General features: G+C 46.8%; 1 protein-coding gene across 3 annotated transcripts in view; it reads left to right on the top strand.

The window, feature by feature from the left end:
* The window catches only part of LOC128902039 (E3 ubiquitin-protein ligase RNF38-like), a 251,879-nt gene that overhangs the window by 127,054 nt on the left and 97,602 nt on the right, over positions 1-27,223 (top strand). For 2 of the 3 annotated variants that reach the window (XM_054184362.1, XM_054184364.1), the window contains exon 3: positions 26,500-26,693. In XM_054184362.1, the coding sequence (XP_054040337.1) occupies positions 26,500-26,693 (194 nt within the window). Of the gene's footprint in view, positions 1-25,565; positions 25,611-26,499; positions 26,694-27,223 lie in introns of those variants that run through there. The other variant, XM_054184363.1, reaches the window with a different exon arrangement.

Raw genomic sequence — 27,223 nt, 5'->3', positions numbered from 1 at the left:
AAAACAGGAATATCTAAGGATGGGTATTTTTATTAATCTTTCAGTTTTAATGCTTATCTCTTTTCTGTCTCATGTAGATTATTTTGTATATTGGGTTATATACTGAGGGCTGGCAAATGGGATTTGTATTTGTAAACAGAAGTCTTCATAAGCTAACCATAGATAATACTACAACAAATAGAAGTTGTGAGCAAGAAGATTCTGTAATGATTTGTACTTCTCATGATTTTTGCAATAGTATCTGCAATTGTTATTTTAACTTCAGCTTTTGTAGCCGTTGTTGTGCTTACTGAATCTGTCCAGACTGCTAAGGTTTTAGGAGAAACTTTATCTAATGTAACTGAAGAATTAGTTATGTTTAGTATGCTGTTTGCCATGTTTAATAAGCATTATATGATCAGTTGTAAATGCTGCTTTGCATTATACCCTTGTACGAGTTGTAGAATATGTTGCTGTAAAAACTACGTGTGTATCCATGAGAACCTGACCTTCACAGAAGAAAATAACAAGAAAGGAGTACAACAATGTAGTCACGTATCAGACAGCCGCTATTAGCAAAACTGGATCATGAGTCTGGTGAGACTCGCTGCATGCGCTGGCCACGCGTGCAGCGACTCTAGCCTGTACTTTTCCACTCAATCCGAAGCATGGTATAAGGGGGCTGTCTCAGGCTGTAAAGAGGGAGAGAGACATGAGTGCACTTCGAAGATACAGGGGACGCCCTGAAGCGCTGTGACTGCCTCCCCCTCCCATAGGTATGACACTGATACGCAAGAACGCAAAGATGAAAAAATATTAACCAAATTACAAGCCTTAGAAGCAGCAGTAATATGGATAGGGGATCAGCAAAATGTGTTGAAAACATGTCTTTCTCTGTGTTGTGATTGGGAGTACAACTCTCGAAGACTTTGTGTTACGTTTCTCCCCTGGAATACGTCGCTACATGGCTGGGAAATGGTTAAATACCATCTCCAAGGTGCTTTTGACATGTCGTTGCAACAAAATATTCGTCCTTTACATGATCGAATAAAAGCTCAAATACTAAAGATTCAAGACTTAATGAACCGCAATGCATTTGAAACATTACAAAAGGATTTCTCGTGGGTAGATCCAAAAAATTGGCTTTCTGGGCTAAATTTAGGAATCTGGGTATTTATTGCCTTAGCAGGGTTCTTTTTGATTCTGTTTTTAATTCTGTTTAGTATATAACCTGCTAAGAGCGTCACGATGAGTAGAAGCACAAGTCATGGCAACCTTGTTAATAAATGGTCTGGTGTTAAACAAAAAAGGGGGAGATGTGGCAGATCTACGAGCAGAGGCCTGCGTACCGCCAAGGACACAGTGAGCAGAGCACACAGAAACAGGAACGCAGACGTCGATACAGATGGAACGAAGAGGAACTGGTCCAATATAAACACGGAACAAGAAAACAGCTTTGCATGCTTATCTTGGTGGGAACTGAATAAGGCGACTGGGTTAGTGATCTGAAATATGTGTTTACTTGCCTAGCAGGTGCATGGAAAGTTTTAGAGCTCGGGTATAAAAGCCAAGGCTTGAGAAGCAATAAACAATTTCGTGCTTATTACAGCCGGAGTCTGTGCCTTCATACACCGCAGACCACCTGAGAAACCTGAACATATACAAGTCCATTGGACCTGACAAGATGCATCCCAGGGTCCTGAGGAAATTGCCGAGCCACTGTCCACCATATTTCAGAAGTTGTGGCAGTCAGGAAAAGTCCCCAGGGACTGGAAAAAGGGAAAGGTCATGTCCATTTTTAAAAAGGGTAAAAACGAGGACCCTGGGAACTACTGACCAGTCAGCCTCATCTCTGTGCCCGGTAAGATCATGGAACAGATCCTCCTGGAAGACATGTCAAAACAGGTGGAAGACAGGGAGGTGATTAGAGACAGCCAACATGGCTTCACCAAGGGCAAGTCGTGCCTGACTAATCTAGTGGCCTTCTACTGTAGAGTGACTACATCAGTGGACAAGGGAAGAGCTACGGATGTCATCTACCTGGACTTCTGTAAGGCCTTTGATATGGTCCCCCACAACATTCTTGCTGGCGTCAGATGGGGTTCACCTTTCTGAAAGGGGGAAGAGGGTCTTTGCTCACAAGCTAGCGCGGGGCTCATTGACAGAGCTTTAAACTAGGCTTGAGGCGGGAGGGGGATAGTATCAGGCTTGCCCATGACAAGCTGTGGGATGACACGCCAAGGTTAGAGGGATGGGGTGCTAAGTGAGGGCCCTCAGCCTGTTGCTCTGAGACGTGCTGACTACACTGCAGCACACTTGAAGTCTTACAGATGAGGCAGGGGCTCCTGAGGTGATAGGAGCCAAGAGGGATACACCAGTGAAATGCCCCAAAGGAATTAAGGGATGTTCCTCTAAGAAGGTGACACGGCCGACAGCCCAGCTGAAGTGCCTCTACACCAATGCATGGGCAACAAACAGGAGGAGCTGGAAGCCACCGTGCTGCTAGAAAGCTACGACCTACTTGCCATTACTGAAACCTGGTGGGACAAGCCCCATGACTGGAGAGCTGCTATCGATGGCTACAGGCTGTTCAGAAGGGACAGGCGAGGAAGGGGGGCCGGAGGCGTTGCCCTCTACATCAAGAAATGGCTAGAGTGTGACGAGCTGTCTCTGAAAAACAGCCAAGAGCAGGTTGAAAGCCTATGGGCGAGAATAAGAGACCCAGGCAACAAAGGGAACCTTGTGGTCAGTGTCTACTACAGGCCACCCGATCAAGGGGAGCCTACTGCTAAAGCATTCTTATTGCAGCTACAGGAGGCATCGCGCTCACAGGCTCTCGTCCTGCTGGGGGATTTCAACCACCCTGACATCTGCTGGAAAAGCAGCACAGTGAGCTGTAGAACAGTCTTGGGCAGTATACAAAGCACAGATCACGGAGTATCTTGTGCACTTTAGATTTTTATGCAGGCAGGGTGTCGAGCAGTGGATGTTGTTTATTGACTTTAGCAAGGCTTTGTCTCTGATAACTTCCTCATAGATAAACTGGTGCAGTACAGGCAAGACATATGTACAGTGAGTTGGACTGAAATCTGACCGAACTGCCAGGTTCAAAGGGTTATGATCAATGGCACAAAATCTAGTTGGAAGCCTGGAGGCTAGCAAATGTGACGCCCATCCACAAGAAGTGCCAGAAGGAGGATCCGGGGAACTACAGGCCTGTCAGTCTGACCTCAGTGCCAGGGAAGGTTATGGACCAGATCATCCTGAGTGCAATTTCACGGCACATGAAGGATAAGGCCCAGTCAGCATGGGTTCATGAAAGGCAGGTCCTGCTTGACAAACCTGATCTCCTTCTATGACAAAAAGTGACCTGCTTAGTGGATGAGGGAAAGGCTGTGGATGTTGTTTACCAGGATTTAGTAAGGTCTTTGACACTGTTTCCCACAACATTCTCCTGGAGAAAATGGCTGCCCATGGCTTGGATGGGAGTACTCTTCGCTGGGTAAAATCTGGCTGAATTGCTGAGCCCAGAGAGTGGCGGTGAATGGAGTTAAATCCAGTTGGTGGCCGGTCACAAGTGGTGTTCCCCAGGGTTCAGTATTGGGGATGGTTCTGTATAATATCATTATCAACGGCCTGGAGGAGGGGATCGAGTGCACCCTCAGTAAGTTTGCAGACGACACCAAGTTGGGTGGGAGTGTCCACCTGCTTGAGGGTAGGAAGGCTCTGCAGAGGGATCTGGCCAGGCTGGATCGATGGGCTGAGGCCAGTGGTATGAGGTTCGACAAGGGCAAGTGCCGGGTCCTGCACTTGGGTCACAACAACCCCATGCAATGCTTGGGACAGAGTGGCTGGAGAGCTGCCTGGCAGAAAAGGACCTGGGGGTGTTGGTCGACTGCCGGCTGAATATGAGCCAGCAGTGTGCCCAGGTGGCCAAGAAGGCCAACAGCATCCTGGCTTGTATCAGGAACAGCGTGGCCAGCAGGACTAGGGAAGTGACTGTCCCCCTGTACTGGGCACTGGTGAGGCCCGGCCTTGAGTACTGTGTCCAGTTTTGGGCCCCTCACTACAGGAAAGACACTGAGGTGCTGGAGCAGGTCCAGAGAAGGGCAATGAAGCTGGTGAAAGGTCTGGAGAATAAGTCTTATGTGGAGCGGCTGAGGGAGCTGGGGTTGTTTAGCCTGGAGAAAAGGAGGCTGAGGGGAGACCTTCTCGCTCTCCAGAACTCCCTGAGAGGAGGGTGTAGAGAGGTGGGGGTCGGTCTCTTCTCCCAAGTAACAAGGGGTAGGACAAGAGGAAATGGCCTCAAGTTGCGTCAGGGGAGGTTTAGAATGGATATTAGGAAAAATTTCTTCACCAAAAGGGTTATCAAGCATTGGAACAGGCTGCCCAGGGAAGTGGTGTAATCGCCATCCCAGGAGGTATTCAAAAGACGGGTAGATGTGGTGCCGAGGGACATGGTTTAGTGGTGGTTTTGGCTGTGTTAGGTTGATGGTTGGACTTGATGATCTTAAAGGTCCCTTCCAACTTAGACGATTCTATGATTCTAAGCCAATCCCTAATTTTATAACCCAGAGTTGATACAGGGGCCAATAGTGTTTAATCTCTTAAAAAAAAACCCAACTGGGAGTAGTGGTTGATGCTCCAGATGGGCAGACAGGAACTTAATGAAATTCAGCGAAGGGATGTGCCGAGTCCTGCACCTGGGCAGGAATAAGCCCGTGTACTAGTCGAGGCTGGGGGCTGACTGGCTTTGAAGCAAAGGACCTAGGGCTCCTGGTGAACATGAGCCAGCAATGTGCCCTTGTGGCAAAGAAGACCAGCAGCATCCTTGGCTACATTAGGAAGAGCATTTCCAGCAGTCCGAGGGGAGGTGATCCTTCCCCTCTACTCAGCAGTGGTGATGCCACACCTGGAGTGCTGTGTCCAGTTCTGGGCTTCCCAGTACAAGAGAGATATGAACATACTGGAGAGAGTCCAGCAAAGGACCACAAAGATGATTAGGGGACTGTAACATCTTTCATATGAGGAAAAGCTGAGAGAGCTGTGACTGTTTAGCCTAGAAAAGAGGGGACTCAGGGAGGATCTTATCAATATGTATAAATACCTGATGGGAGGGAGTAAAAAAATGGAGCCAGAATCTTCTCGGTTGTACCCAGTGATAGGACAAGAGGCAATGGGCACAAACATATACAACATTTCATAGGGTACATCTTATTTTACAACACAGGTTGTGTTTCTTTTAATAAGTATTCAAATGTTCATTTTTGAGTATTTAATTCGTAGAAATGAGTAAGTAACGCAACACATCTGAAGCAATATGATGCATGTAAATTGGCTATGGAATGTCAAACAAATGAATATTGTTAAAATGAAGTTGTGGGTTAGCTTCCATTTTTTCAGTTGGTATCATTATTCCCCTCCCTTTTCTCCCATCTTTCCCAAACTCCGTTGTTTTGGAAGCATTCTAACAGACTTGCCTGTTCTGCTTCTCATAGGATAGAAATGCAGAGTGTTCACATTGTGGGTTTGTGGTTTGGTGTGCGTGGTTTGGTGTTTGAGTTTTTTTGTTTCGATTTGATTTGTTTGTTTGTTTTACTTTGTCTACACAAAGAAGAGAGGCCAAGAGTGCAGGTGTATTGCAAGGTTTTGGTAGCAGGGGGAGCTGCAAGGGTGGCCTCTGTGATAAGAGATCAGGGTTGCCCCTATGTCAGACAGAGCCAGTTCCAGTCAGCTCCAAAATGGACCTGACACTGGCCAAAGCTGAGTCAGTCAGTGAAGCTGGTGGCGCCTCAGTGAAAACATATTTAATAATGGGCAAAAAATGCTGTGCAGCAGCTGTGAGAGAGAGGAGTGACAAAAAAATGTGAGACAGGCACAGCAGTATGAACACCAAGGTCAGTGAAGAAGGCGGGGGAAGAGGTGCTCCAGATGCTGGAGCAGAGATTCCCCTGAAGCCCATGGAAGAGACCATGGTGAAGCAGTGTTGTGGTTTTGGCCAAATTGGCCAATGGCCAGCGACAGATGCTCCCCCCCAGCCTCTCGTGCACCGAGAGGAGGAGAAGAGATAAAGAGATTTACAAGTTTAGAAGAAACTAAACTAATGAAATATCCTTGGCACAAACTGTCTTATCACTCTGAACGAACCGCTTTGGACACAACACGCTGTTAATTTCAGAGAGTTAGAAGAGGCCTAGCTAAGAAGTAAAATTACTGAACAGAAAGTTGGTTCTGTTTTACCTCAAACCAGGACAAGCAGATACCCCCACTGTAGCCCATGGAGAGCCCAAGTTGGAGCTGTTCATGAAGGACTGTGTCCCGTGGGAGGGACCTGTGCTGGAGCAGGGGTGCGAGGAGGAAGGAGCAGCAGAGAAGAACTGTTATGAACTGACTGCAAGCCCCCATTCCCCATCTCTGCCCCATGCCACTCATGCAGGGGAGGAGATAAAGCAGTCTGGAATGAAGGAGTGAAGTTGAGCCTGGGAAGGGGGTGGGGGGAAGATGTTTTAATTTTGTCTTTGTTTCTCACTATCCAAATATATTTTAATTGTCAATAAATTAAATTAATCTTACCCAAGTCAAGTCTGTTTTGCTTGTGACAGTAATTGGTAAGCGATCTCCCTGTCTTTATCTTGACCCGTGAGGTCTACTGGGTCCAGTCCTGTTCATCTAAATTTCTTCATATGTCCTGTTGAGGAGGGGGAGTGAGAGAGCGGCTGGATGGGTGTCTGACAGCCAGCCAAGGTTAACCCACCATATCAGGTTTTCCTCTGAAACAGTATTTTCACTAAAGCAGTAGAAATCATAGAATCATAGAATGTGTTGGGTTGGAAGGGACCTTTAAAGGTCATCTAGTCCAACCCTCCTGCAGTAAGCAGGGACATCTTTAACTAGATCAGAAGTTAACTAGATGGGCAGTGCCATTCTAGGATTTGTCTGTCTCCCTGAAATATGCATCTGTCCTGGTTTGGGGTGGAGCAGAGCCAACTTTCTGTTCAGTGAGAGGCTCTTGCTTACACTTGTTGCTGTGGCAACCAGGGTCAGCTGACTTGGTTGTTTACCCTGTGGAAGGGTTACACCTGTGGACAGGTCAGGTGATCCAAACTGACCAATAGGGTATTCCATCCCATCTGCCATGCTCAGTATAGAAGCTGAGGGATCAAAGGTATCAGGTTGGCTCCTCTCCAAGGGCTCTTCTTCAATGACTGATGTCTGAGGAGGACCCAGTCAGCTCATCTGTTTTTTTGATCCTGGTCAGTGTGTTCCAGTTCCCATTTGTCACTGAGTCCAGTCTGGAACTTTCCCAGTGCCTGCCAGTGACATCTCCCTGGGAGCTTGATACGGTTTTGTATGTATTTGTATATATTGTATCTATTTCATTATTTCCTTTTTTTATTTTATTATTAAAATAGTTTAGTTTTTTTCTAAACTCTTAACTCTCTTTATCTCTCTTCTTCCTCTCCTTGGAGTGAGAGGTGGGGGAGAGCATCTGTTGTTTTGTCATTGGCCAACCCGGCCCAAACCACAACCGCATGCTAGTTTGAAGGTATATGTTCCTTTCAGTAATACTTGGCAGTTTCAGGAGTGGTATCTGTTCTTCTGTACTGTGTCTTCTAAGACATACCTAGCATTCGGTGGGGAGAAACAACTACTCAGGGAGGTACTCATCATCTTAAGAGTAACTGCTAGAATTCTACACAAAAGACTCCAAATTGCTCTCTGCTCCAAACTTTTAATTTCTTTTGCAGGCAAATGCTCCTAGAAACTTATTACTTAACTTGCAGAGAGGACTTATTTACAAGCTTCCTTTGTGCTGTCTCACAATCCTTTTTTACCTACACTAATGATTGGCTTGTTTTGGCCTTCCTTACAGATATCCAGAGTTTAAGGCAGCTCTCAGAGTTGGAGAGGTTAACTTTTTCTATGTCACATTTTCAGTAGCCCAAGTTCAAACTGTCTTCATGTTCCTTCATTGAGAAATCCTGTTTCTGTGCCCAGACAGCTAGATTTCCAAGACTTATCTGTCAAATCTGAAATTAAGGCTTGACTCTGGGAGAGAGGGTAGGGTGTAATTCTGGATATTGATAGTGTTGTTCTTAATGACCTGCCAGTTCTATAGAGTTCCTTTGTCCTTTGGAGCTGCCTTTCATGGGAACCCACCAGGCCAGGATCTGTACTTTGTGGCTTGGCTTTTTCACTCCCCTCAGGATCTTGAACTCTGCTATTTCATGGTCACTAAAGCCATTGATTATTGTGTCCCCAACCAGTTCTTCCTTGCTGGTGAATAGCAGATCCAGCTGTGCATCACTTCATTCATTGTCTACTCCATTCTCATTTGATGGTCTGTAGCAAGCTCCCAAACTCCCACCACAGTGTCACCTTTACTGGTGTGTCCTCGGATCCTGACTCATAAGCTCTCACAGGAACCGTCATCAGTCCTATAGAAGAGCTCCATACATTCAAGCTGTTCATTCAGATACAGGGCACCCCCCCCCCCCTTGCCCCCAAACACACGTGTATGCACACACATACACAGTTGTCTGCCCTACCTGTGGTGTGTTTTTTGCTCTGGGGTTTTTTTTAAGAGTTTATATCCAGTACTGTGGCACTCCAGTTGTGCAAGCTGTCCCACTATGTCTTCCATTCAAATGAGCTCCTGGCAAGCAATAAACCTCCATAGACAATAACTCAGTTTGGCAGATGGGAGCCTCCATCTCTTGAAGGGAGGAGTCTCCCACCACTGTCACCTGCTGCTTCCTCTTGGTGCTGATTTGTGGTTCAGGCTTGGCTGGATCTGATGCCTCCTCAGACATGGCTTTCTCTCCCTTGTTGTCTACCAGGGCACTGAACTTATTCCACTGTTGCAGATGTGCGGGTAGAGAAGGAGTGGTCTTCCTGTTGCCAGAAGTCACAAGCCTGCAGCCTTCCCCATCATGGGAGTCTTCATATGCCCCACAACTGACTACAGTCTCTGGTTGCTCCTTCTATGCAGTTGAGGATTCAGACTCTCATCTCCACAGGGTCTCTGTGAAAATCACACCACTCTTCATCTTTCCCGATGCTGAAAAGTCTGCTTACAAATAATGCTTAATAGTCACATTTTTGTCATAAATGTTTCCCTTTTGATCTTGATGTCATGTTTTGTTGTGGGCTCCACTTCTGAAAGTTGGAAAACTCTGTCTAATGAGAAGTTTTAATTTTCAGAAAAGTAAATGTTTGACACATGTAATATTTAGTATCAGTGTATTAGTATTGCTCTTTTTCAGATTTGTCCACATTATGATGTGCCTTTCCTCCAGGTTATTTTCACAAGTCTTGGCTACTTTGCATCCTCCAAATTAAGTTTTATTCTTGAAGCTTATCTCCCTGTTTTTTCCACCTTCAATCATTCACAGCTCTTGGTAAAATAGAAACATCTGTGGGCATCATGAGACATTTAATCTTCTTAGATATGTAGACAATATGTGAAGGAATGGAGTGGAGATGTATTTTAGAGAAGTCTTAATTGTTTCTGGTAATAACTCCATTCTATGTTGTTGTTTGGTTTGGGTTTTTTTTTTTGTGACTTGGTGAAAATATGAGGTGTCAAAATTATCATGCTATAACTCTCACCTTCTCTGTGCAAAGGAGAACAGCATTTAAGTAAACTATATAAAAGTGACTACTGAAGCATGTTCAGAAGTGTAACTGTAGTGGGTTAACCTTGGCTAGATGCCCACCCAGCTGCTCTCTCACTTTTCCCCCTCATCAAGATAGGGGGAGAAAATAGGATGAAAAAGCTCGTGGCTCAAGATAAAGAGAGGGAGATCATTTACCAGTTATGATCACGGGCAAAACAGGCTTGACTTGGGGAAAATTAATTTAATTTATTGCCAATTAAGAGATTTGAATGGTGAGAAACAAAGACCAAAAATTAAAACAATGCCCCTCCCCCCGTTTTTTCCCAAGGCTCAACTTCACTCCTTCATTCCTGATTCTTCTGCCTTCCCTTTGCTTCCTCCCCACCCCCAAGCAGCACAGTGGAGGATGGGAAATGGGGGGGGTTATGGTCAGTACATAACAGCTCCTCTCTGCCACTCCTTCTCAAATTTTTCCTGCTGCAACATAGTCTCTCCATGGGCTGCAGTTCCTTCAGGTAACATCCACCTGCTCTGCCATGGGGTCCTCCAAAGGCTGCAGTTGTGGATATCTGCTCCAATGTGCTCCTCTCCACAGGCTCTAGGGAAATACCTGCTCCACTGTGGTCTCTTCCATGTGCTGCAGGGGACCTTGGTGTTTGCACTATTGTTTATCAAACTTGTTTTCCTTGCTGCCCATCTGGTATTTTTGCCCTTTCTTAAATATGTTTTCACAGAGACACCACCAGCTTTGCCGATTGCCTCAGCTTTGGTGAGTGTTTTGTAGTGATCTGGAACCAGCTCTGACTGGCATGGGGGCAGTCCCTTACCTCTTCTCACAGAGACCACCCCTGCAGCCCCTCCACTACCAAAACCTTGCGATGTACACCCAATACAGTAACAAACCATCATTTCAATAGGAAGTTTCAATTATACTATAATCCATATGAAATGTAGTTGAAAAAAGGTGTGCTATGTCAGTTGGGTGTACTTTTCTTTCCCCTTAGACATCCTGATGTATTGAGATTTCATAGGATATAACGTGAAGTGAGACTTCATGTCGTGATATATGTGTCATCTCTTACTAGTAAAAATCTTATGCCTTAATTTTAAAGCTGTTGCCTTTAAGATGGGAATATTTTGTTTCTGCTTAGTCTTTGATTTTTCTTGAATTAATATTCCAACTGATTTATTTTTTTTCTCTTAAAAGCAAAATAAGTCTAAAGGTTAGGTAGCTGCAGAGAACACATGGTTCTTGTTGCTTATTGGGCAGGAAAAAAGCATAACACAGAATGGTTGTTAAAAGTAGCACTAATCCAGAGAACTTGCTGAATGTTATAGTATGATGTGGCTTAAGTGTTCTTTATATTTTGGGAGCAGTCACTGTTGTAACAGGTATCATATTCTATTGCACTTACCTGATAAGAGCATAAGTCATAATCAAGCAACAGCCTGTATAGTTTTATGTGATAAAACTCATCAGCACACCCACAGAGGAGAACAGAGACACAGTGGTGGGTGGACGAACCCAAATAATACCCTGACAAGCCCATTACAGGAGAGCCATCAGCCCATCAAAGGCCAACCTCTACAATCCAGCTGAGCGCAGGAGCACAATGGCAGGTGGGTGTTGTGGTTTGGGCTGGGCTGGCCAATGACAAGACAACAGATGCTCTTCCCCACCTCTCACTCCAAGGAGAGGAAGAAGAGAGATAAAGAGAGTTAAGAGTTTAGAAAAAAACTAAACTACTTTAATGAAATATTAATAATAAAATAAAGGAAATAATGAAATAGATACAATATATACAAATACATACAAAACCGTATCAAGCTCCCAGGGAGATGTCGCTGGCAGGCACTGGGAAAGTTCCAGACTGGACTCAGTGACAAATGGGAACTGGAACACACTGACCAGGATCAAAAGGCAGATGTGCTGACAGGGTCCTCCTCAGATGTCAGTCATTGAAGAGAGACATTGAAGGAAAGCCAACTAGAGAAGAGCCAAAGAAGAACCCACCTGATTCCTGTGATCCCTCAGCTTCTATACTGAGCATGGCAGATGGGATGGAATACCCTATTGGTCAGTTTTGGGTGACCTGTCCTGTCCACTCCTCCCCCCATCGCACCCATTTTTAAAAAGGGTAGAAAGGAGGACCCTGGGAACGACCGCCCTGTCAGCCTCACCTCTGTGCCTGGGAAGATCATGGAACAGATCCTCCTAGAAGCTATGCTAAGGCACATGGAGGACAGGGAGGTGATTTGAGACAGCCAGCATGGCTTCACCAGGGGCAAGTCCTGCCTGACCAACCTGGTGGCTTTCTACAGTGGAGTGACTGCGTCAGTGACTCCACTGGGGAGAGCTACGGCTATCATCTATCTGGACTTCTGCAAGGCTGCAAGGCCTTTGACACGGTCCCCCCACAACATCCTTCTCTCTAAGTTGGAGAGATACGGATTTGATGGGTGGACTGTTCGGTGGATAAGGAACTGGCTGGATGGGCGCAGCCAGAGGGTGGTGGTCAATGGCTCAATGTCCAGATGGAGAGGGGTGACAAGTGGTGTCCCTCAGGTATCCGTACTGGGACCGGTGCTGTTCAACATCTTCATCAATGACATAGACAGTGGGATCAAGTGCACCCTCAGCAAGTTTGCTGACGACACTAAGCTGAGTGCTGCAGTCAATGTGCCAGAGGGACAGGATGTCATCCAGAGGGACCTGGATGAGCTAGAGAGGTGGGCCCAAGCAAACCTTATGAAGTTCAACAAGGCCAAGCGCAAGGTCCTACGCTTGGGTCGGGACAATCCTCGTTATCAATACAGGCTGGGGTATGATGTGATAGAGAGCAGCCCCGTGGAAAAGGACTTGGGGGTACTCGTGGATGAAAAGCTGGACATGAGCCAACAATGTGCGCTTGCAGCCCAGAAGGCCAATTGCATCCTGGGCTGCATCAAAAGAACCGTAGCCAGCAGATCCAGAGAGGTGATTCTGCCCCTCCACTCTGCTCTCGTGAGACCCCACCTGGAGTAACGTGTCCAGCTCTGGAGCCCTCAGCACAAGAAGGACATGGACCTGTTGGAATGGGTCCAGAGGAGGGCCACAAGGATGATCAGAGGGCTGGAGCACCTCTCCTGTTAAGATGGGCTGAGAGAGTTGGGGTTGTTCAGCCTGGAGAAGAGAAGGCTCCGGGGAGACCTTATAGCGGCTTTCCAGTACCTGGAAAGCTGGGGAGGGGCTTTTTGCAAGGGCATGTAGCAATAGGACCAGGGGCAATGATTTTAAACTAGAGCAGGGTAGGTTTAGATTAGGCATTGGGAAGAAGTTCTTTACAATGAGGGTGGTGAGACACTGAAATAGGTTGCCCAGAGAGATGGTGGAGGCCCCATCCCTGGAGACATTCAAGGCCAGGCTTGATGAGGCTCTGAGCAACCTGATCTAGTTGAAGATGTCCCTGCTTACTGCAGGGGGGTTGGACTAGATGGCCTTTAAAGGTCCCTTTCATCCCAACACATTCTATGATTCTGTTCTATGATTAAAACACCACCTTGTATCCCCCTGCTGAGCAGCACTGGGGAATGGGGGTTACCCTAAGTACATAACAGTTCCACTCTGCTGATCCTTCCTCCTCACACTTTTCTTCTGCTCCAGCATGGATCCTTCCATAGGCTGCAGTCTGTCAGGAAAAAACTTGCTCCAGTGTGTTCTCCACAGGCCTCAGTTTCTTCAGGAAATATCCAACTACTTTGGCATGGGTTCCTCCACAGGCTGCAGTGTGAATATTTGCTCTGCTGGTCTCTTCCATGGGCTGCAGGAGAATATCTGTTCCGGCACCTGGAGCAGCTCCTTCTCCTCCTCTGACCTTGGTATTAGCACTGCTATTTCTTGCTCTGTTTTCTCTCCTCTGCCTGTGTGGTGCTTTTGCCCTTTAATGTTTTCACAGAGATGCCATCAGCTTCGCTGATTGGCTCAGCTTCAGCCAGCAGTGGGTCCATCTTGGAGACAGGCCAGAACCATCTGTGTCTGGCATGGGGGCAGCCCCTGACCTCTTCTCCCAGAGGCCACCCCTGCAGCCCCCCTCCTGCTACCAAAACCTTGCCGTGTCCACCTATTAGAGTTTCCCAGCATGCTCTTATAACCTTGCTGTAATGATCACATGGGAATTTATTAATTTATTTTAGTTGAAACCAAAGAGACCCACAATGTTTTTTGGGGTGGTTGTATGACAACCTATAAAATAACCTGATTATAAAATAATCTGAGGCCGGGACAAGCCTGGGTAGCAGCAGGGACCGGCAGGGAGCCCACAGCTCACTGAGAGGGGCTGGCGAGGCAGGGGCGGAGCCTGCAGCAGCAGTGGCCAGCCCCCACCCCCTTAAAAGGTGGCCCCAGGGAGCACAAGCGACCAGGAGCATGGCATGGCAATTCATGTGGAAAACTCAGGAGGGGAGCTCAGATGTGGTCTCTACCCGAAAGATGCAGCTTCCTGCGTCTTCTGCACTTACCAGAGCAGATGTAGCCATAGAAACAGAGCTCCCATGGAAGCATGCAGCCACCCAGGTCTCTGGCTGCAGGGAGTGCCTTAACCTCTCATGGCTAGTGCATGGTAGAAAGGATGACAGCTGTGTGAGGTGCGACCAAGTGGAAGACCTACTCAGCCTGGTAGCAGAGCTAAAAGAGGAAGTAGAAAGGCTGTGGAGCATCAGGGAGAGTGAGAAAGAAATTGATTGGTGGAATCAGGCTCTGACCTCCATGAGAGAAAAAAACAGAAAATCCACCAAAAAAACACCGAGCTAAGGAGATCTGGTACCCTCCCCCTGCTAGACTGAAGGCAGTGGCCAAAAGGAGGCTAGTGAATGGAGGCTAGTCCGTATTAGGGGAGGCAAATGAACCCCCTCCTTGCCCTCCCTGGCAAGGGCTCCAACCACAATACACAAGCAGCAGAAGGCAAAGGCAGGATCTATGAGAATGAAGAACCCCCCACTGTAGGAGAAGATCAGGTTCGGGACCATCTAAGGAACCCGAAGGTGCATAAGTCCATGGGACCAGATGAAATCCATCCATGGATACTGAGGGAGCTGGCAGATGAAGTCGCCAAGCCACTTTCCATTATATTTGAAAAGTCATGGCAGTCTGGTGAAGTTCCCACTGACTGGAAGAGGAGAAACATAACCCCCATTTTCAAAAAGGGAAAAAAGGAAGACCCAGGGAACTACAGACCGGTCAGTCTCACCTCTGTGCCTGGTAAGATCATGAGGCAGATCCTCCTGGAATCTCTGCTAAGGCACATGGAAAATAAGGAGGTGATTGGTGACAGCCAACATGGCTTCACCAAAGGCAAATCGTACCTGATGAAATTGGTGGCCTTCTACGATGTTGCCACAGCATTGGTGGATAAGGGGAGAGCAACCGACGTCATCTACCTGGACTTATGCAATGCGTTTGACATTGTCCTGCATGACATCCTGGTCTCTAAATTGGAAAGGCATGGATTTGATGGATGGACCACTCAGTGGATAAGGAACTGGCTGGATGGCCGCACTCAAAGGGTGGCGGTCAACGGCTCAATGTCCACATGGAAACCGGTGACGAGTGATATTCCTCAGGGGTCAGTACTGGGACCAGTGGTGTTTAACATCTTTGTTGGCGACATGGACAGTGGGATCAAGTGCACCTTCAGCAACTTTGCTAACGACACCAAGCTGTTTGGAGCAGTTGACATGCTGGAGGGAAGGGATGCCATCCAGAGGGACCTGGGCAGGCTTGAGAGGTGGGCCTGTGCAAACCTCATGAAGGTTAACAAGACCAAGTGCAAGGTCCTGCACCTCAGTCGGGGCAATCCCGGGCACATATACAGGCTGGGTGGAGAATGGCTTGAGAGCAGCCCTGAGGAGAAGGACTTGGGGATGTTGGTGGATGAGAAGCTGGACATGAGCCGTCAATACGTACTTGCAGCCCAGAAAGCCAACAGCATCCTGGGCTGCATCAAAAGAAGTATGGCCAGCAGGTCGAGGGAGGTGATTCTGACCCTCTGCTCTCGTGAGACCCCACCTGGAGTACTGCATCCAGCTCTGGAGCCCTGAGCACAGGAAAGACATGAACCTGTTGGAGCAGGTCCAAAGGAGGGCCACGAAGATGATCAGAGGGCTGGAGCACCTATGCTATGAGGACAGCCTGAGAGAGTTGGGGTTGTTCAGCCTGGAGAAGAGAAGACTCCGGGGAGACCTTCCATTACCTGAAGGGGGCCTACAGGAAGGATGGGGAGGGACTCTTTATCAGGGAGTGTAACGATAGGACACGGGGTAACGGTTTCAAAGTGAAAGAGGGGAGATTTAGATTGGATATCAGGAAGAAATTCTTTACTGTAAGGGTGGTGAGGCACTGGCCCAGGTTGCCCAGGGAAGTTGTGGATGCCCCATCCCTGGAAGTGTTCAAGGCCAGGCTGGATGGGGCTTTGAGCAGCCTGGTCTAGTGGGAGGTGTCCCTGCCCAGGGCAGGGGGGTTGGAACTAGATGATCTTTAAGGTCCCTTCCAACCCAAACCATTCTATGATTCTATGAACCTGAAGCTCAGCTCCAACTTCTTTATTTTCAGTGGAAAAAATAATTATAATATAATAATTAAAATATAATATAAATATAATTTAAAAACATAATTATATGTAGTTTAGAAAACTTCTTTATTTTCTTTCTAATGCCAAAGAAATTGGACTGTTGATAGTATTGCTTAACATAAAAGGCAATTAGCACTTAGCATAGCTATTCAGAGCTTGATAATAATTAGTAATTTTGAATGGTGATGAAGGTTAACCACATCACAATTTGCATTTCTGCTGTTTTTGAAGTGGTGTACTCCAAATTCAAAAAATAAAAGAACCATTTCCCCAAGATTAACATCTCCTGCCCTGTAGAAAGCATGTTCATTTTACATCTGCCACATTTCTGGGCACTAAATTATGATAGTGGCAGCAGGAGATGTCTATGGAAAGGAAGGTACAAGATTGTATTGGTTTTGGCTGGGATAGAGTTAAATTTCTTCATAGTAGCTTGTATGGGGCTATGTTTTGGATTTGTGCTGAAAACAGTCTTGATAACATACTGAAGTTTTAGTTATTGCTGAGCAGTGCTTGCACAGCATCAAGGCCTTTTCTGCTTCTCAGTCCGCCCTGCCAGCAAGTAGGCTGGGGGTGCACGAAAAGTTGGGAGGGGATACAGTTGGGACAGCTGACCCCAACTGGCCCAAAGGATAGTCTATGCCATATGATGTCATGCTCAGCAAGAAAACTGGGAGGGGAGGTTGGTGAGGGGCGGCCACAACTCGGGGACTGGCTGGGCATCAGTCAGTTGGTGATGAGAATTGGGTTTTTTTGCGTTACTTGTCTGTCTTAGGTTTTATTTTCCTCTCTCTTTGTGTTTTTTTCCCCTCTTTTCCTTACAATTTTTATTTCTCTTTTAATTATTAAACTGTCTTTATCTCAACCCATGAGTTTGTTTCTCACTTTTACCCTTTCGATTGTCCCCCCATTCCACTGGGGGTGGATGCGAGCGAGCGGCTGTGTGGTACTTAGTTGCTGGCTAGGGTTAAACCACGACAGTCCTTTTTGGTGCCCAACGTGGGTCACGAAGGGTTTGAGATAACAGTAGATTTAATGAGACTGTAGTAGAAGGAATTTATATCTGTTAACAGTTGCTGGTCACAATATTGATTCATCTGTTCTCGATATTAGTTTATCTGATCTGTGCCATGCTCCTTTTTTTTGCTGTTAATGTTAAGAACTGGTTTTGGCTTTGGCAGTTTGCTCTGCTCTGTAGCGCTTAGTGATGTTTTGCCTGTGAGATTTATTATTAAAATACCATCCTCAAGCTTAATCTGTTATTTGGGCTCTGTACTGACACCATTACTGTACTTGAAGTACCATCTCATGGAGACAATTAACAATTATACTTCTTCCTCTGAGAGGTTTTTTTGTGGAGGAAATACAGAAAGGCACCTTCACCACCTTCTGTAATGTTTTCTCCCTTGTTACAATAACTTTTCAGTATCTTGAATATCCTTAGGTAATCAAAATACTTCTATTGATATTTGTTAGGAATATTGTTTCAGCTTTTTCTAAGGCTAAACAACTATTTAGGAATACCACCTATGCCCCATGGCAGTGTGGTTATGGGTGGCAAGGGATGTGGGACAATATGGACAGGTATCTAGACAGCTTCTCACCTCCTATGGTCTGGGACTTCACTCCCGAACACGTGTGGGATCCTGATGAAGTGATAGAATGTTTGAAAAAAAGGATGCCCCGGCTATTCCACAGAGGCACAACTTATCACACTGTGCCAGGGCTTGGCCTACATCTATGGAGCACTATTCATCACCCTCAAGGAGAAGAGAGGGTCTCTGGTTCTGAAAAAATGGTTCTGTGGCTAAACCAGAGACCCATCCCTCAACTATACAATTCACCCCTATAATTAAAAAAGAAACAATCAAAGCAGAATTCAATTCATTTAGTAAGGGATGAAGAAGGGAGCAGGAGAGAGAATCAGAAGAGGCAACCTGTTCTGTAGCAGAGCAGTCACAAAACAGGAGGAGGAAGGGACTGAAAGCATAAATGAGACAGAAACCACACGATCCCTATCCCTAAGTAAGCTGCGAGATATACGAAAAGTTTTCAGCCCTCAACCAGGTGAGCAAATTCTCAGCTGATTGCTCCAATGTTGGGATATTGGGGCCAATAGTCAGGAATTAGAGGATAAGGAAGCCTGGCAGCTGGGATCCCTTGCTAGGGATAAGGCCATTGACAAAGGGATTGGAAAGGGGGCAACAGTCCTCAGACTCTGGAGTTGTCTCCTGTCGAGCGTGAAGGAAAGGTATCCCTTCAAGGAAGATCTTGTAAATTACCGAGGCAAGTGGCCCAGCAATGAGGGAGGTATCCAGTGTCTGAGGGAATTATCCATGGTGAAGGTGATCTATAGCAACCTGGATGATGACCAGGCATCCAAAGACCCAGACAAAATCCAGTGCACATCGTCTATGTGGCAAAAGATTATACGAAGTGCACCAATGTCATATGCCAACGCCCTGGCGATAATGAGCTGAACAGACATGGAGGAATGAATTGTGGATGGATTAGACCATGGGACTCGCTTTGAGAAACCTGGTCTACTGGGGCCTTATGGGGTTCACTTGTCAAGAAGGGGAAGAGTATCTTCAGTCAGTGGCTAGCCAAGCTCATGAAGAAGGCTTTAAACTAGAGGTGCCAGGGAAGGGGAACCTCAATCCATCCCACTCCTACCGGTATGATGCCAATGCCAGTAATAGATACCCAGAGCCTGGAGAATGGTTGCAGGTCAACAGGAGAGCACCTGGAGTGTAGCACAAAGGAATACCAGCCACTCCAGCCCAGCCAGTAAGTCAGCTTCATCGGGGGCCCAACTTAAATGCCTCTATGAAAATGCACATAGCGTGGGGAACAAACAAGAGGAGTTAAAGACATGCACACGCCTTGCAAGGCTATGACCTTACTGGCATCATGGAGACATGGTGGGATGGCTCCTATGACTGGAGTACTGGAATGGAAGGATACAGACTCTTCAGGAAGGACAGGCAGGGGAGACGAGGAGGAGGTGTCACCCTCTATGTCAAGGACCAGCTGGAGTGCATGGAGCTCCGCCTGGGGATGGATGAGGAGCCAATGGAGAGCTCACAGGTTAAAGGGAGGGCAGGGACAGGTGACATTGCAGCATTACAGTGGGGGTCTGCTAGAGGCCACCTGACTAGGAAGACCGAGCGAATGAGGCCCTCTATAGACAGATAGGAGCAGCATCATGTTCACAAGCCCTGGTCCTCATGGGGGACTTCAACCACCCCGATATCTGTTGGAGGGACAACACAGCAGGGCATAATAAATCCAGGAAGTTATTGGAATGTGTTGATGACAACTTCCTTCTTCAAATGGTAGAGGAGCCAACAAGGAGAGGTGCCATCCTGGACCTTGTCCTTACCAACAAGGAGGGGCTGGTGGGGAATGTGAAGCTCAAGGGCAGCCTTGGCTGCAGTGATCATGCAATGGTAGAATTCAAGATCCTTAGGGTGGTGAGGAGGGTACTCAGCAAGCTCACTACCCTGGACTTCAGGAGAGCAGACTTTGGGCTCTTGAGGGACCTGCTTGGCAGAGTAACATGGGAAAAAATACTGGAGGGGAGAGGGGCCCAAGAAAGCTGTATTCAAGGATCACCTCTTCCAATGCGCGCTTGCAGCCCAGAAAGCCAACTGCATCCTGGGCTGCATCAAAAGAACCGTGGCCAGCAGATCAAGGGAGGTGATTCTCCCCCTCTACTCTGCTCTTGTGAGACCCCACCTGGAGTAACGTGTCCAGCTCTGGAGCCCTCAGCACAAGAAAGACATGGACCTGTTGGAATGGGTCCAGCGGAGGGCCACGAAGATGATCAGAGGGCTGGAGCACCTATGCTATGAGGACAGGCTGAGAGAGTTGGGGTTGTTCAGCCTGGAGAAGAGAAGGCTCCGGGGAGACCTTATAGCAGCCTTCCATTACCTGAAGGGGGCCTATAAGAAAGCTGGGGAGGGGCTTTTTGCAAGGGCATGTAGCAATAGGACCAGGGGTAATGGTTTTAAACTAGAGCAGGGTAGGTTTAGATTAGGCATTGGGAAGAAGTTCTTTACACTGAGGGTGGTGAGACACTGGAACAGGTTGCCCAGAGAGTGGTGTTGGAGGCCCCATCCCTGGAGACATTCAAGGCCAGGGTTGATGAGGCTCTGAGCAACCTGATCTAGTTGAAGATGTCCCTGCTTACTGCAGGGGGGTTGGACTAGACCTTTAAAGGTCCCTTCCAACCCAACACATTCTCTGATTCTATGATTCTGTGATACTATTACAATCCAAATGAAGCAGGTAATTGTGAAAAGCCAGCACAGATTTACCAAAGCCAAATCATGCCAGACTAACCTGATCACCTTCTACAACAAAATGACACTTTCTGTCAACATGAGGAGAGCAGAGCAGTGGATGTTGTTTACCTGGACTTCAGCAAAGTGTTTGACATTGTTCCCCACAGCCTTCTCCTGGATAAGCTGGAAAGGTACAGATTGGACAGGTGATCTACAAGATGGGTTGGAAATTGTCAAACAGGCTGCACTCAGAGGGTGGTTATCAATAGTTTTTACTCAGGCTGGCAGCCTGTCACAAGTGAGGTTCCCCAGGGATCAGTACTGGTCCCCACACTGTTCAACATCTTCATAAATGATCTGGATGATGGGATTGAAAGCACCCTCACCAAGTTTGCTGATGGCACCAAACTGGGTGGTGAGGTGGACGCATCGGAAGGGAGAGACATCTTATAGAGAGACACGGACAGGGTTGAAGAGTGGGCTAGTAAGAACAGTATGAAGTTTAGCAAAGATAAATGCAAGCTCCTGCACCTGGGATGACATAACCAAAGAGCCCTGTACAGGCTAGGATTGGTGTGTCTGGGGAGCAGCCTTGCTGAAAGGGTCCTGGTGGACAACAAGCTGAATATCAGTCAGCAGCATGCAGCTGCAACAACAAAGGCAAACAGGATGCTGGTCTGCACCCGCAGGGGCATTACTAGCAGAGATAGAGATGTGATCATCCCACTCTACTCAGTGCTTGCCAGGCTGTACCTGGAGTACTGTGTCCAGTTCTGGTCCCCACAATTCAAGAAAGGCGCAGACGGACTGGAGAGAGTCCACAAAGATGATCAAAGGGCTGGAGAACCTGCCTTACGAGGAAAGCCTGGAGGAGTTAGGTCTTTTCTCCCTGGAGAAGAGAAGGTTCAGGGGGAACCTCATCACTGTATTCCAGTACTTAAAGGGCAGCTGCAAAGAGGACAGAGGCTCTCTCTTCACAAGAAGCCACATGGAGAAGACAAGGGACAACAGGTTCAAATTGTACCAGGAGAGGTTTCATCTCATTTTAGGAAAGAAATTTTTTACAGTGAGAACAATCATTCACTGAAACAACCTCCCCAGGGATGTGGTAGAGTCTCCTATCACTGTAGGTTATCGAGATGTGATTGGACAGGGTGCTAGATAATCTCATCTAGGCTCCCTTTCCCGCGAAAGGTTGGACCAGATGATCTTTTGAGGTCCCTTCCAACCTTTCCTGTTCTATGATTCTATGAAATATTCTACTCAACCGAAAGTGGAAATCAAACTCCTTTAAAGCTAAAAACCATGAGGGCCAATAAAATAGGAAGAAAAAGAATATTTGGTAGACTGAGGAAAATTGTGAGGAATGAATAAGTGTAGAGAGGCTTTAAAACATGATAGTCTCTAAATCTATGTGAAACAAAAGGCTTCTAACAGAAGACGGGGCAGTTCAGGAAGACAGTTATAGAGAAGCTCAGTTTTCTCTGTATTGGTCATCTGCAAATAACAGTAAATATTTGGTTTCTTAAACTCATCACATCATTGAGAGAGCTTTAAACTAGATTCGAAGGGGGGTGAGGATGGTACTGGACTTGCCAGTGAGGTGCCTGGGTGTAGTAGCTCAGCACTTGTGGGGCAGCGTGCTAGTATTTTTGAGAACCAGAAGGCCTACCACCCCTCAAGGGTGAAAACTACATGCTCAACTCCCTCTCTGAAATGCTTATACACCAATGCACGAAGCATGGGGAATAAACAGGAAGAACTGGAGATCTGTGTGCGGTTGCAGGGCCACGATCTCATTGCAATTACTGAGACATGGTGGGACAGCTCACATGACTGGAATGCTGTCATGGATGGCTATGTCCTTTTCAGGAAAGACAGGCCAGCGGAATGTGGTGGTGGAGTTGCTCTTTATGTGAGAGAGCATCTGGAATGTATCCAGCTCTCCCTGGGGGCGGATGAAGAGAGGGTCGAGAGCTTGTGTGTAAGGATTAAGGGGGAGGCGAATATGGGAGACACTGTTGTGGGTGTTTATTACAGGCCACCTGATCAGGATGGGGAAGCTGATGAGGCCTTCTACAGACAGCTGAAAGTAGCTTCATAATCACAGGCTTTGGTTCTCATGGGGGACTTCAATCACCCTGATGTCTGCTGGGAAGGGTACATGCACACTCCAGGAGGCTCCTCCAGTGCATTGATGATAGCTTTTTGACACAGGTGGTGCAGGAGCCAACAAGGAGAGGTGTACTACTGGACCTGGTACTGACAAACACAGGGGGACTGGTGGAGGACATGAAGGTTGGGGGCACCCTAGGTTGTAGTGATCATGAAATGATAGAGTTCAGGATCATGGGTACTACGCACAAAACAACAAGAAGTAAAATTACAACCTTGGATTTCAGGGGGGCTAACTTTGACCTCTTCAAGAAACTGATTGGAGAGATCCCACGGGCTAGGGCTCTGGAAGGCAAAGGGGCTCAAGAGAGCTGGTTGGTATTCAAAGACCACTTCCTCCAAGCTCAGGATCGGTGCATCCCTAAGAGAAAGAAATCGGCCAAGGGACGCAGGAGACCTGCATGGTTGAGCAGGGAGCTTCTGAAAAAGCTCAAGTGGAAGAAGGAAGTTTCCAATAAGTGGAAGAAGGGACTGACCCCTTGGGAAGATTACAAGAATGTCATCAGAGCAGGGATGAAACAAGGAAAGCCAAGGCCGCCTTGGAATTAAACCTGGCAAGGGATGTCAAGGTCAACAGGAAGGGCTTCTTCAAGTATATTGGAGGCAAAAGGAAAACTAGAGAAAATGTGGGCCTGCTGTTGAATGAGACAGGACCCATGGTGACAGAGGATGCGGAGAAGGCGGAGTTACTGAATGCCGCCTTTGCTTTGGTCTTTACTGCTCAGGCCAGTTCTCAGGAGTCACAGACTTTGGAGAAAGTAACGGGGAAAGTCTGGACGAAGGAAGACTTCCCCTTGTTTGAGGAGGATCAAGTGAGAGATCAGTTAAGTCAACTGGATATCCACAAGTCCATGGGTCCCAATGGGATGCACCCGAGAGTGCTGAGGGAGCTGGCAGAAGTCATTGCTGGGCCGCTCTCCACCATCCTTGAAAGGTCCTGGAGAACAGGCGAGGTGCCTGAGGACTGGAGGAAAGCCAATGTCACTCCAGGCTTCAAAAAGGGCAAGAAGGAGGAGCCGGGGAACTACAGGCCGGTCAGCCTCACCTCCATCCCTGGAAAGATGATGGAACAGCTCGTTCTGGGCGTCATCTCAAGGCATGTGGAGGAAAAGAAAGCTATCGGAAGTAGTCAACATGGATTCACCAAGGGGAAATCATGTCTGGCTAATCTGATAGCCTTCTATGATGGCATGACTGGATGGATAGATGAGGGGAGGGCAGTGTACGTTGTCTACCTTGACTTCAGCAAGGCTTTTGACATGGTCTCCCACAGCATCCTCATAGGGAAGTTTAGGAAGTGTGGGTTAGATGAATGGACAGTAAGGTGGATAGAAAACTGGCTGAAAGACAGAGCTCAGAGGGTCGTGATTAGGGGCAGAGTCTAGTTGGAGGTCAGTGACAAGTGGTGTTCCCCAGGGGTCAGTACTGGGCCCAGTCCTCTTCAATATATTCATCAATGACCTGGATGAGGGGACAGAGGGCACCCTCAGCAAGTTTGCTGATGACACAAAGCTGGGAGGGGTGGCTGACACACCAGAAGGCTGTGCTGCCATACAGAGAGACCTGGACAGGCTGGAGAGTTGGGCAGAGAGGAACCTTATGAAATTCAACAAGGGCAAGTGTAGGGTGCTGCACCTGGGGAGGAATAACCCCCTGCACCAGTACAGGTTGGGGGCTGACCTGCTGGAGAGCAGCTCGGCGGAAAGATACCTGGGAGTCCTGGTGGACACCAGGATGACCATGAGCCAGCAATGTGCCCTCGTGGCCAAGAAGGCCAATGGCATCCTGGGGTGCATCAAGAAGAGTGTGGCAAGCAAGTCGAGGGAGGTCATCCTCCCCCTCTACTCTGCCTTGGTGAGGCCGCACCTGGAGTACTGTGTCCAGTTCTGGGCGCCCCGGTTCAAGAGGGACAGGGAACTGCTGGAGAGGGTACAGCAAAGGGCTACCAAGATGCTGAGGGGACTGGAACACCTCTCTTATGAAGAAAGGCTGAGGGACTTGGGTCTTTTCAGTCTGGAAAAAAGACGACTGAGGGGGGATAAAAAAAACAATAAATATATATATATAAAAATATATATATTATATATTTATTTTTTTTTATATATATGTATAAATACTTAAAGGGTGGGTGTCAGGAGGATGGGGCCAGTCATTTTTCAGTGGTGCCTGGGGACAGGAGAAGAGTGAACAGGCACAAACTTGAACATAGGAAGTTCCATCTCAGCATGAGGAAAAACTTCTTTTCTTCTTTACTTTGAGGGTGGCAGAGCCCTGGCACAGGCTGCCCAGAGAGGTGGTGGAGTCTCCTTCTCTGGAGAGAGTCAAAACCCACCTGGACGCATTCCTGTGCAACCTGCTCTAAGGTGACCCTGCTGTGGCAGGGGGGTTGGACTAGATGATCTCCAGAGGTCCCTTCCAACCCCTACTATTCTGTGATTCTTTGATTCTATGATCATTATCTCTTAACTGAAATTATTATGGTGACAAAGAAGAGAGGTCTAGCTAACCATTGTAAGCAGGGAGAAGCAGAGAAAAGGAGAGGTAACTATTTTTGTTCAGGACCGAATGTAAACTTGGAGGTGAATGGTTTTCATATCATTAACACTGACAACTCTAGGAGCTACCTAATCCCAGTAGAACTTCAGTAAAATATGTAAGCTTGATTTAAGTTTTTCATGGTGGTTGTTTTTGATCACATTGGCTGTACCTGTTAATTACTATTACTGCACTAACAAGTTAAAAGATGAGGCACCTCTATGCTGGAATAGCAGAGCTGTTTTGTACTCCAGACATTTTAAAATGTTGGGTTTTTTTTCAGCTATGTAAGCATACACCTGCTAGGAATGGAGTGTGTATGCTGAACTAGAGCTCTATATGGCTTCTATTTACTGGCAAATATGGATCCCATTGGTGTGAAATCTATGCTTATCGTTTACAGAAAGGTCTTTGGATCACTCATTTATGTGTGTATATCCTAAATCTTAGAATCATAGACTCTTCATGGTTGGAAAGGACCTTTGAGATCATCGAGTCCAACCATACACATGCACACAAAAAAGAACAAAACCCAAAAAACTAAAAACAGACAAACAAAAAACAAACAAACAAACCCCCCCAACAACCTACAATCTCTGCCCTTCAGAGCATGCCCTGAAGTGCCAAATCTAGATGTTTCTTAAATACCTCTAGGGATGGGGACTCAACCACCTTCCTGGGCAGGCCATTCCAGTGCCTGACCACTCTTTCAGTAAAGTAATTCTTCCTAATATCTAATCTAAACCTCCCCTGCCGCAACTTCAGACCATTTCCTCTGGTCCTGTCATTATTCACCTGGGAGAAGAGGCCAACACCCACCTCTCTCCACCCTCCTTTCAGGTAGTTGTAGAGGGCAATGAACCTCCTCTTCTCCAAGCTAAACATGCCCAGCTCCCTCAGCCTCTCCTCATATGACTTGGTCTCCAGACCCCTCATCTGTATCGGGGTTGGGACGAGTGCCTGTGTTGAATATTATAAGAGGACGTACCTCTTTCTCCTGAAGTAAATGTTTACTCATTTTTCTGATATAACTTCTGTGGTTGTCTTAGCACGAGTATTTAAAATATCTTGATGTTGCTAAAATATGCTTTAGTAAAAATGCTCAGGTGGGCAATTAAGTGTTTACATTATGAAAGCAGTAGGTTCTACAACTGATTATAGTTGTTTAACTTTATGGTGTTTTGATCTAGTCTGTTAAGTCTCCCTCTCTAATGCTAGCTGAAGTAAATAATATTGGAGTTTCAATATGGGAAACAAATCACTCAGCTGAGAGTTTTTTTGTTTACATTGGCACAGAGTGAAGACAGTTCAAGTCCCAAGAGACAGCGCCTTTCTCATTCAGTCTTCGACTATACAGCAGCATCACCAACTGCATCACCACCAATGCGACCATGGGAGATGGCATCAAATAGGCAGGCTCCTTTGGCTCGATCCAACCAACATCACTTCTCTGGGGAACGCTGCAGCACACCTGCACGAAGTAGGAGGAGGTAAGTAAGCTATTTAGGTTAGGGACCAGTTTCTTATTCTCTCTGTTGTCAACTCAGGGGAAGCCTATTTTAGGCAACACTGAATAGTATTTATTATATGATAAATACTCTAATGCTTCTTTTGACTTTTTTTGTACTAAATTATAATAAGTGCAACAGAAAGCTCTGTATTGAAAGTAATTTAAGTTCTTGCATCTTCCAATAATTTGTAAGAGTAGAGAGAAATTGGAGAAAAGAATGCTTATTAACATCTTTCTCTCATTCTGTACTAGAGAAATAAGCATTTAAAAAATGGGAAGGGGGGAAATGTGGTGGGTTGACATTGGCTAGCTGCCAGGTGCCACCAAGCTGCTCTATCACTCCACCTCCTCAACAGGACAGGGGAAGAAAAATATGACTAAAAGCCTGTGGGTCGAGATGAGGACAGGGAAATCACTCAGCAGTTAGTCACAGGTAAAACAAACTCAACTTGCCAAAATTAATTTAATTTGTTGCCAATTAAACAGAGTAGAATAATGAGAAATAAGAAA

The sequence above is a fragment of the Rissa tridactyla genome, chromosome W (assembly GCF_028500815.1).
Source record: "Rissa tridactyla isolate bRisTri1 chromosome W, bRisTri1.patW.cur.20221130, whole genome shotgun sequence".
NCBI lineage: Eukaryota > Metazoa > Chordata > Aves > Charadriiformes > Laridae > Rissa > Rissa tridactyla.
This window is presented reverse-complemented; position numbering and strand designations above follow the sequence as displayed.